This window comes from Hypomesus transpacificus, chromosome 14 (assembly GCF_021917145.1).
Source record: "Hypomesus transpacificus isolate Combined female chromosome 14, fHypTra1, whole genome shotgun sequence".
In the NCBI taxonomy this organism is placed as follows: Eukaryota; Metazoa; Chordata; class Actinopteri; order Osmeriformes; family Osmeridae; genus Hypomesus; species Hypomesus transpacificus.
Window position 1 is genome coordinate 4,458,739 of NC_061073.1, and position 12,141 is coordinate 4,470,879.

Consider the following 12,141-nt stretch of genomic DNA (forward strand, 5'->3'; position numbering starts at 1 on the left):
GATTGGTCCGTATTAAGAATCGCTTGCGTCAGGGGTGGGGGCGGAGTTGCCGTGACCAACAAGAGAACAGAATCCTTTGACCGCCATTGTTGTAAGTTTTTACAACTCTTATTTCAGCTAAACGCTACATGTAAATCAGCATCTGAATTCAAATGTGATGAGAAATGGGCAGTGTAGTTGCTGAAAATTTGCTTATTTTATTGATGAAACGGTTCATTTGTAAATTTGCTCCGACTTTTCGATAACCTAGCTAGCATCGCAGTGCCATCTACTGTTCTGGCTGTGAATTGCTTTCAGCACGCAGAGCCGTCGGAGTAGTATAAATTCAACCAATCTGTCCGACTCCGCCCGACTCCGTGCGTGCGTCTGTCCGTTAACGGAGACGCAGGAGTATAAATCGGCCTTTAGTTCAGGGATGCTTTGCGTTCAGGGATGTTTTGTGTGGTATTTGAGACTGGAAGAACTCCTACAGTAAACGAATTCCGCATAGCACAAGGTGCAAACAACCTTAGGCCACGTTTACACATAGCAGGGTATTTACAGAAACAAATATTTCTGCCCCTCCATTTTCAAAAATAACGTCGTACACACACAAGTACGTTTTCAAAAATGTTTCTGTTTACATTAACCCGCATATACGCCCCCGAGCGCCATCATAACTATGCCAAACCTGTAGACGGCAGTGTAATGTGAAGGATAAAGCCATGCAAGCCAATCAGAATTGTCAAAATCAACAACAACTACGAACAACACGATCGACTTCCTTCACCTTTCAGGCGCAAGGTTCATTTGTTTGAATGATTCACAAATGTGATGCACAAATGAATTTCGTGATTCAGAAATGTAACGCAATTCAAAAATAAATTACCCCATTACGCTATTTGTGTTCGACTTCATGCAGCACCGGCAGTGCCGACAGCCGGCTGCGTGAAGCTGAGAAAGCCATGGCTCCTTCAAGTCAGCCAGGCTGCAGGCACATGCAGGCGATGCCGGCGCTGCATGAAGTCGAACGCACCTATTACTATAAACGGGACGCTCACATGACGTGATGCTTTTTTAGTCCCATACTGTGACGTTCGAGAATCTAAAAAAGAAATCTCCACTTTGGAGTTTTTAGAATTGATAATTTCCATGATAAAACCTCAGTTTTCGTGTAAATGAAGGCCCAAACCGCATGAAAATATATGCGTTTTTCTCCTGTGTAAACGGGGCCTCAGTCTTGTCGAGGTTTCCATTGGGAAGCTTCTTAAAAAAAAAAATCCCTGAAGCAAACCAGGCGGCTTCATAGCTGCATCCATGTTAGCACGTCACGTTTGACGTGGTAATTTCATACACAATTAAACCATACACACAGGTTCTCGCCCCCTACAGTGCAATTCGGCTTGGTATACATCCGCGCTAAAATATCAAGGTGAAAGTCATCATAGCTTGCGTAGTATAGACCCAGCTCCCAACCCAACTTTGAGAATAGATTAACGGCGATATTTTTTTATCGCCTGATAAGAGTCTCACGTCATCGCAGCACGTTAACGCCGATAACGGCCCACCACTATTTGAAATGCTAATGAGGAGGAGAGAGGCGGCACCATGCGTTAATGTTTACAATGGCTGTATCGCAACGGCTTGTAGCCCCGTTGCTGTAAAATGCCTTGAATTTTCCCAATTCTCATCTGATCACCCTGGTTTGCAGATGTGCACACTCAGTCATTTCAATGACGGGAAAGGCGGATATCACGCGCGCCATAACAGCAGAAAGGTTATCCAAATAACAAAGGAGTGTACAACACTCGTGTTACAGCGTGTATTCACACACATACTCGATGCTACCTACCTTTACATTAGCTACAGTAACTCAGCTGTTAGCTGCAGAGGTAATGTTACAGCCACATTCTAAGGGAAGCAAGCTCGGTAACCATATACAGTAAAGCAACACAATGATATAGCATTAGTTAACTTACTTGTCGAGGTTTGTAGCTGGACGAAGGAGAGTTTGTACTGATCCAGAATTTCATTTCAGCAAGGCCACCTTTGTATTAGCTCAAGTTTAGGAAACAGTCATAGCTGAAATGTTTGGCGCAGACATTCAAAACTTCGGGAAGTTGTGTCGGCGCATTTCCAGAGAAAATAAAATTAAGACACTGGGTCATCACTGTAAAAATACTTGCAAACTTGTTCGTTTGTAAGCCACGATGTCTCTCGAGGATAAAAATACTTGCACTGTCATAGCTCAGTTTCTCATGGGCGGGCCATATTATCTTGGCGGGCAAAGCAGAGAGATGGAAGGTAACCTTCCTCCTTGTGACGTCACAAGGAGGAGATTTTCAAACCAAGCGTTTGAGCTTTCATTTTCTCAAAGGCGGAGAAGAATACAAAGGGGTAGGTTTACACCTATAAAAATGTCTAGCCACTGGGGCACCAAAGGCAGTCTAGGGGAACTCATATTAATATTAAATAACCTCTAAAGTGAAGTTTTCATGTCATGTGACTTTTAACCCACTACAACAGTTGTACAAGTTTGATATCAGCTTTGGCTGGGACATCAATTGTTAATGCAAGCGCCAATTCTTTTTGTTGGATTCACTAATAGCGCTAATATTATTTTTTGAGCTTCAAGTAATATTGTTTTTATGTTAAGTCAAAATATGATGATCGGTAGGCCTATCATTTAGAAACTTTCTTTAGTTTTGTAATGTTTTCTTAGCCTACCTTAATTCTGACTTGTGTGTCGAGTCCGACACCCGTGCATGCTGCAGTGGCTATTTGGTAAGTTCAGAAGAGCGCGCTGACATGAAATTCTGCAGGCATCGGTTTGTGTTTTCGGTTAAACTGCTTTGATTTTACTAGCGAGGATTGTGATACTGCATTGATTTTTTCCTGGATTATCGATCTAAATTAATGCACTGACTAATAAAGTAAATTGTTAAAACTCAAACTTTAGATTTTACTGGGGCACAGCAGATTTATACTAGGGTACGTGCCCCAGTAAACTGGGTCTAACGACGCCCTTGGTCGGGACTCCAACATTAACACACTGACAACATTGTATTCAGAATATGAAATATTTTTACAGCACTTTTTGATGTGTGATTGTGTAAAGGTGTTCACGAGATACCAAACTTTCGTGAACTTGTGAATTTTCCCAGCCGTCTTGTCTGTAATTTACAGAGAAGCAAATCATGGAATTTGCTTTACAGCATCTTCAAGTAATTTTAGACCACAGTTAAATTGGAAACTCGCCAAACCGTATTTCCATCAAACTTGTTATATTTAGCCAGTTAGCCAAAAATAAATGTTAAGCTTGTTAACTTTTTTGGGGGAATATGTTCAGTTAGCAGATGGTACCGTTTGAATCATGATCCTAGCTAAGATATTGCCAGAAGGGTTTCATTATTCGAAATGCGAAATTCAAAAACAACAGTAGAAGAGGAATAGTAAGTCATAATGGGAGTCAGGCGACTGAGCGGTTAGGGAGTCGGGCTAGTAATCTGAAGGTTGCCAGTTCGATTCCTGGCCGTGTCAAATGACGATGTGTCCTTAGGCAAGGCACTTCACCCTACTTTCCTCAGGGGAATGTCCCTGTACTTACTGTAAGTCGCTCTGGATAAGAGCGTCTCCTAAATGACAATGTAAATGTAAATATAGTTTAGGAAGAACATTTCACAGGATTGTCCTTTTTTCTTAGTTTTGATGCAGCTGTTTCAACTAGGCTATGTGAGTCTCCCACATTACCATTAGCCTACCTAAGGAAAATAAGAGAACACTTCTACACTCACGCTTTGTGGAGTAAATAGGCAGCAACAAATGTATGTTGTATGTTTTTTAATTGATACAGTCTTCGACAGTATGTATGCATACATATGTATTTTAAATATACAGACATACTATCAGTTTAAAAATGTAAGTATACTTATGAAAACTCTTGCCTTTGTCCAAATGTTTGGACGTTTTATATTAGTTTAATTAATAGGTTTGGAGGTGATATAGTAAAGAAAATGCCCCCGGCTGCAGCGACCGCAAGCACACAATTTCCCCAGAAATTGTACCCTCTCTAGATTATTTAAATAAGTTTGATTCTGTGTAATCTAAGTAAAGGGTCTCTACTGTTCATTCTGGGCCATGTCTTCAATCCCTGAACTCTTTTATTAAGCAGGTCACACAAGCAAACACAATCTGAGAATGATTCATAATTATTCATAAGGTTATAAGAAGTTTCCTATAGCGACTATTTTGTAATCTCCTTACTAATGTAACTTTCTTCTTGCATTCAGTCAGCCACTGTTAAAGAAGAGGAAAGTTCAACATTTAGAAATGTTGAGTGTCCATACTCAGGTTTATGATATTATTGCAATTATGTCTTTTACAGACCGTTCTTTGGTACCAACCACTGACATGCTGTTAGAACTGTGCACTTGTAGTCCTTGATTATCATTTGCACCTACTACATGCACTACGTTGGTTTGGATAAAAGCGTCTTCAAAATTAATATATGTAAATGTATTGTGTTCCAGATGCCAGAGCTGATCGGGCTGAGAGGAGAAAGCTGTTTAGACACTACACTGTAGGATCGTACGACAGCTTCGATGCATCAAGGTAGGACAACTACAGAAACAAACTTGGCTAACCCACACCAAGGCTTGTAAAGTTCATTGAAGATGATGTCTATCTTTAAGAATAACAGCATTTCATTGTATGACATTTGATATAAAATACTTTCATGTTATTTTACCATTAGCATTATGGGAATGTTAGAAACACATTCAAATTCTGTCTTATTTGTAAAAATACAGTATATTTCTAAAATGGGATACGGTTGCAATGCTGCGCTGTTTTTATAATTAAGCTATTGTATCAATAGTTGTAAAAGGTTATTGATCTCGTACAGTCCAATATACAGAAACAGTTTACCATTGTTCCTCATCCAGAAAAAACAGGTCAATGGCCTGTATATGCTCCTTCTAATGTATGTGGGACTTCAAACCATAAATCATCATTAGCTCAAAGGTGTTGAGGTAGAGAAAATGACAATGTTGACGCAATCCAACAACATCGAGAGGGCAGCTTCCCATCTGTGTGTGTTTGCATTATATTCATGTATAGGATATCACACATTCACATTCACACATAAAAGTACTGTCAAATCGAATTAGGTAAAGCGTTTACAGTTATTTCCTTCATAATTCTTTTTTTCTTCTCACAAGAACCATTTTTCCTGGTTTGGTGTTTTTTTCACTTTCTATAATTTCTACATAAAAAATATTTCACTATCAACCAACAATCCCACAGAACAAACAAGTAGCCTCATTGAACAAAACTGCTTTACAATAAAACTGTACAGAAAATAATAAAATAGATCTAAAAACCGAACAGTATAGAACAGAACGTAATAGAACAACACATTCCCTGTGGTGTGGGGGGTTTGAGCTGTCAGGACCTGCTTGGTCGTCGGTCTGCCAACGCTGGACCAGGTTGTCACCCGGAGTCCAGTCTCCATGACGGCCAACAGCGAGTTTCCCGGTCCCATCCAACGTCTATAAAGCCGAACAATGGATTTTTGTGTTTCAAAACCCATTGACACTGTATGACTATGTTTAGCTTGTGTTCTGCTCCTCTCCTACCAACCGTCTCTGGAGGAGGGGATCCCTCTCTGAATTGCTCCTCCCAAGGTTTCTTCCATTTTTTCTCCCGTTGGGAGTTTTTCTTGTCTTCCTTGAGGGTTTAGGTTGGTTGAGGGGCAGATCTATGGGTGCATGTGAAGCCCTCTGTGACATGCTTGCGTGTAAAAAGGGCTATACAAATACATTTGATTTGAATAACCTAAAACAGAATAGAATGGAACATAACTTTGCAGAATATAATAAAATAGAACATAATGTGGTAAAATATCAGTTAAAAGATCAGTTATACTCTATGAACATGGTCAGTGAATATGTGATAAAACCATAGCACTGTCAAGAAAACACAATACAAAAACCCCATAGCAAAACCCATTTATAGCAAATCTGTAGTGGAGGCCCTTGAGAACTTTCTATGGGGTGATGAGTGGGAGTGTGTGATCTCTCTCCCCTCTCTATTTCTCTTTCCCTCTCTTTCTGTCTCTACTTCTTTCACCCCCTCCCTTTCTTTCTCTCTCTCTCTCCATTTCTCTCATTCTTTCCTTGCTCTAACTCTCTATCTATATCTCTCTCCCTGACTCCTTCTCTCACCGTCAGATGGTGGATGATGTAAGGCTGAGCTTGGGGCTGAGCTCGCTCCTGGGCACCCAGAGCAAATGTTATGCAAACATCCACTACAAAGCCTCTGACCAGGAAAACATGAGCTCTGAGGACGTAGTGTGTGGTCCTAATAGACTCTCTAGAAATAAAGCCTTAAAACAATTACATGCAATTGTATTCATCAAGCAGATGCTTTTAACCAAAGTAAAAACAAATAATGCAATAAGTATAGCAGAAAATCAAGCATCAGAAGTGCATATTTCTGGAAGTATTTCAGCGGTTATACAATGTCCTGTATTGACCATACACAATGCAAATTAACCACATGTCAGCTACCAGTCACGGTGTAACAGTAATAATATCTATCTACAGGGCAACCATAACTTCTCAACTACAATATTACATACATACAGTGCAGCAAAAATGCGTGGAACTAAGTGTTCCATCTAAGTATGACTGGTCTAGAGCTGTGTGTAGAATGTGCTGCTGATCAGGTCTAAACTAGTGAGTCTGTTCCTCAGCTCCATGCATAGTTTTCTCTGGTCTCTGGTTGCGTGCATTCTGACACTGCTGGTTTGGCTCTTGTCTACACTGATGGTGATTCTTGGGGTGGAGGGGGTAGAGGGGTAAAGAGAAAGATTAAAATAGGGAGGGGGGAGTCATGACAAAGAGAGAGCAGAAAGAGTAAAGAGAGAAAGAATGCAGAGATGAAACATAGAGAGCAAAGAGTGTGCAAAACGATAGAGGACAGTGCAGAGATAAAGAATATATAGAGAGCAAAAAGGGAGAGAGAATTTAAAGAGAGAGTAGAAAGAGAGAAATCAGAGAGAGAAAGAGCTGGAAGAAAGAGCAAAGAGAGGGGGCAGGGAGAGAGCAGAGAGAGGGAGCAGGGGGAGATCAGAGCGAGGGCAAGGGGAAAGCATGAAGAGAGAACAGGAAAAAGGGCAGAGAGTAGAGAAAGACAAGAGAGAGACCCTCTATTCAACTGTATTCAGACTCGCCTCCTACTTTATAGAGTGACAGGCTCAGAGTACACAGAGCAGGTTGCCATGGTGACGCAAAGGCAGGAAGGAAGTCCGTGCCAGTGCCTTTCTGCAGACTGCAGGCTGTCTTGGCATGTGCCACCGAGGTGAAGGCCACACAGACTCTCCTTGTGTACCCTGTCTCTCAACATCTCCTGTGGAGTGTATCCAGTGTGAATCATGCTATTCACCTGTGCCTTCCTAAAGTCTTCAGCCAGCCATGGCCTCTGGTAGCAGATAAACATCCTGGAATAGACCTTCTCATTCTTCTCTCCATCATTGTATACAACAGTAGGCCTATTGATTCTTTCACAAGGTTGTCCTTGGAAAATATATGTATAGGCATTTCACAGACTTTTTAAATTAATATAATCTATGTTTAATACTAATCTCATTGCTGTGGCAGTATAACATTGATGACCTACTAGGTCCACAGCTAGGCTTAGTGCATCTCAGACATCGTCACCACGCCTGCTCAGAGAAGCTGGAGTGTTACCATGGTAACCTGGCTTCCCACAGTCCCTGTTGCTAGCTACCGCTGCCTGGCTAGATCACACACGCAGCATATCTGCATCCGAGTTCCTCATCTGTGCAACACTAGGGGGCTTGATTCTGTTGGCCTGTCCTCTACGCCTGGCCTGTGGCCATTTGACCGAGGACAAGATTGAAAGAGCATATTAGGTAGATGTTATTTAGCTCTGTTTGCTTTATGGGTCCACGCTCTATTATAATGCATTATTTACCAGATGATTTCACAGGATAGGTTGTTTTTCTTCTCTTCGCTCACTAGGCTATACAGGTGTTTCTTTTTTATTAAATTAAGTGTGATCAATTGGCAAAATTACCCTATATTCTTTCGGAATTAATGTGACACAAAAAAATCCGAACAAATTTACTACAGTAGGGGCTATTTCTTGGGTCACATGGTAATAGGCTATGCAGCAAACCAAACAGATTACATCTCCCGTCACAGTTGTGACATGTAGCTACACATGTTAAATCCGGGTGTTGCTATTTAGGGCAGTCAGACGGCTTTTGAAGAAACAAACAACTTAATCGGTCTATCTCACAGAAATAAATAACTCTCTCAACCCTCATTCATCCATCCATTCACTCATATTTTATTCCCCTACCCCGTCATTCCGATCCCTCCCTCATTCCCTGACCCACTCCCTCAGCAATGTTTTTTTTTTCTCCGTCTCGTGTTTTCTGCTTGCGCTTCTCATCACACAACTGGGGTCCCCTGGTGGAAATGTTTCTCTCTAACGTCAACCCTTGTCGCCGGCTCAGGCCAGCACTTTCTTATGCCACAGCAACGTTTTCTGTAAAGGTGGGGTTGTTCTTTGAAGGTGCTCGGTGACGGATGGTGAGACGCTGCCACATCGCACTGTTCACTCTTGTAGTTGATTAATTCCGTGTGCGGGCGACGTGAAGATGAGAAGCTCGGGGCGAGCAGCTGTGGCGATGATGAGGATGATAGGATGCAATAACGGTCGTTATGCGCGGAATTTTCTCCACAGCGACTGTGTTATTGACGAGAAGACGGTAGTTCTGCAGAAGAAGGATAATGAAGGATTCGGGTTTGTGCTACGAGGGGCTAAAGGTAGGACACGGACCCGCACTCCTAGTGACTGTTCGCTCCCCCCCCCCCCCCCCCCCCCCCCCCCAACAACCAACCGACCGACCAACCCCTTGTTTGTGTTCGTGTAGTGCCTCTACCCCCCACTGTTTGTTTCATCAGTGAGAACCATCACGAACACTGTTTAGCACCTTTACACCCATACAGCTCCTGAAATCCCAATACTTTATCACATGCGAAAGGTCTGACAGTCACATGGGTTGTTTGTGAGCCGAGGTTGAATAGACAAAATGACGCGCACGGTTAGCTCTTCACCACTGCGCTGTTACTCACCAAGTTTAATATAGCCTAGATCACAGATTTATTTCTCCCCCAACACGCTGCCACGCTTGTCACCAATAAATCCTCAAAGTAGCCTAAGGTTTCAAAATTGTATACTTTATATTAGCCATGTAAAACTTACAATTGTATTTGTCCAGCCTACAAAATAAGCACCGAGCGTCACAGGGTTTTAGCATGATAAATGTCTCCAGTAGACGGAGCAGGGCTGACTAGCAACTGCCCCAAGCATTTCCCCCAAAGCACACAAGTGATTTATCCTTCGTGTCACTTGTCACCTCTGGTTTCTTGGAGTGGCCATGACTAAAGTTCTTAAGGGAAAACGTGCTCTATACTCTTCCTCACTCTCTTGACTGAAAGAGAACTATGCTATTTAACAATGTTTTGTTTGTTTTTTGTATATAAATCTGAGATCCGTATATTTAAGATTTTTTCTCTCAGTGGAAGAACATTTCACCCTAATATCAGCTAAGTAGTGTTAAAATGCCTTGTGGATGCATGTTGGAAGTGGTATGGTGATGGCAAGCTTTGAAAGCTGCCATCATGTGTGCAGTCACTGATCACACCATACTGTCTTCATGCTCTTCAGCTTTCACATCTGCAGTGTGGCCGTAATTGCCATGTGGAGAAGCCCAGTCATCTTACTCACTCAATCACTCACTCACTCACTCACTCACTCACTCACTCTGTCACTCACAAACACACCTCACACACTACTATCTCTCTCACTCAGGCACACAGACACACACACACACACTACTATTAAATTGCTTCCCCTCTGTCTCGCTGTCTCTCTCATGCTCTGTCTCAGTGTCTCTCTGTCACCTTCTTTCCCCTTTGCTCTCTGTCTCTCTCTGTTCTCTGTCCCTCCTTCCATCTCTCCACTGGACAATACCCAGTATACAGTAGGGAGTTTGGACCCAAGAGAAACTCCTCCTGACCTCGACTGTTACCCAGCCCACATCCAACCAGCATTAGCAAGGAATTGGGATTTTTGACAACAACATGACACTGCTTGTAAATCACTATCTTACAGTACTATACATGTTTAGTGCTGTGACACATCCAATTATGAACCCAGCCATTTTCACCATTTGGTTATGTGTACCGTTGTCCTTGATTTTGTCATAATGTTTAGTGTTACAAGGAGCATGGCATCTGTACATCCCAGCATTGTTGTCTCTTGAGTGTTAACACAGTGTGTCTGGAAACGTGACAGGACACACAGTCCTCCACACCATGTTCCCCTTCCCTTATGTCCAATGTATGAGGACATTGTCTGTCTCTGTGATAATGCTGTCCCACTGTTCTTAACTCTCTCTTTTCTTCCCCCCACCCGCCTCCCTTCCTTACAGCGGACACCCCCATCGAGGAGTTCACCCCAACCCCTGCCTTCCCCGCCCTGCAGTATCTGGAATCTGTGGATGAGGGCGGAGTCGCGTGGCAGGCGGGGCTTAGGACAGGAGACTTCCTGATAGAGGTAAGGAGAACTTTTCCTATTGGACAGGGTAACCTAAGTATAATGAGGCGTGTTCCCATTGGACAGCACCAGGGGACTCCCCGAGTTTATGGGAATGCGTGTTTGCTGATCTGGAATCTACCCTGAACTGCTGCCAGGCTTGGTCAGAGGCCTATCACATGCAGGTGGGGGTCTTGGTACAGGACATGGTAGTGGGTACAGGCGCTAGCATCCTAACCACCCTAGCTATGGGTTTCTGGGAGGAGAAGACTGGCTGATTTACGGGTGGAGATAGAGAGACAGAGAAAATGAGAGAAGGAGAAAGAGAGTGTGTGTGAAAAACACTGAGAGAGAGAAGGAGAGAGAAAGTTCGAGTTGGTTCTTTCTCACAGTTGTCTCTTCATTTTCACATCAGCAAAACAAACACATTTGTTTGCAACATTTAAAACTCACTTGGCTTCTGTCTGTGTTAATGTTTCATGTGTGCATCCTACTTTCCCCAGTGTCAGAAATGGGTGGATGTAATTTTGCATGAGGCAGGGAGAAGAAGGGGGAGGGAAGCCATGTCGCTCATGTGGCATGACAACACAGAGTATGGCAGAGTGCAGTGGAGTCCAGTATTCATTAGAGCATGATAATTGTGTTTTGGACATCAGCTGAGTTTTGAGCCGCGGTGCCATGATGTAAGACTGTCTTTTAGGAGACAAGTGAACATCTTCTACCTCATTTGTCATCCTAGCTAAACGAAAATGGCTCTGAACTAGTTCCCTGTACTGAGCCCAATATGCTTTAGAATACAACATTTAAAATATGTTTACTGTTCTGACTCTGTTGAATTAGTGTGTACAACATCATCTGTTCTGTCTATAAGGAAATATATTGCGGCATGTTTATGAAGAAATCTCCAGTCTGCTGCAATGAAAGCTTTAGAAAACCAATCACTGGCCTGTTTTAGCAGTCTGAGGGGCTTTATATGCTGTATATCTGGAAAACGACATGGTGGTTATTGTTGTTGTCTTTGCTGTTGTTTGTGTCACCATCCTCCCTTCTTTACCTGTAACTCTGCAGAACAGACCCGAGGATGACCTGGTCTGCTGGGAGGTGTACTGCCGTGTATGTGTATGATCTAGCTGTGTAAGCTCTAGATGTGTTTGTATGATCTAGCTGTGTATGATCTATAGCTGTGTGTGTAGAATCTAGCTGTATGATCTATTTGTTTAGTATATATTATCTAGTAGTGTAGGCTATATTTCTAGTAGTGATCTAGTAGTGTAGGCTATATTTCCTTGGCTACTTGTGTATGATCTAGCTGTATCTTATCTCTGTATGATCTAGCGGTGTAGGATCTGGCTGTGTCTGTGAGATCTAGCAGGTGTAGGATCTACCACTACAGGATATATCTGTGTGTGTATGATCAATCAGTATTTCATGTGTGGGATCTAGTTGTATATGATCTAGCAGTATATATGCATGGTGCTACTGTTTATGATCTACTTAGCTATGTATGATAAAGCTGCGTCTGTGTATGAA

At 42.5% G+C, this 12,141-nt stretch overlaps 1 protein-coding gene across 1 annotated transcript in view; it reads left to right on the forward strand.

Annotated features, from left to right (window-relative positions):
* Positions 1 to 11,799, forward strand: part of shank2b (SH3 and multiple ankyrin repeat domains 2b) — a 124,334-nt gene extending 112,535 nt beyond the window's left edge. Inside the window, exons 14-16 of the mRNA XM_047034685.1 lie at positions 4,509 to 4,590; positions 8,755 to 8,837; positions 10,508 to 11,799. Of these exons, the coding sequence (XP_046890641.1) occupies positions 4,509 to 4,590; positions 8,755 to 8,837; positions 10,508 to 10,758 (416 nt within the window). The 3' untranslated portion in view covers positions 10,759 to 11,799. The remainder of the gene's footprint in view (positions 1 to 4,508; positions 4,591 to 8,754; positions 8,838 to 10,507) is intronic.
* Positions 11,800 to 12,141: the final 342 nt, after the last annotated feature.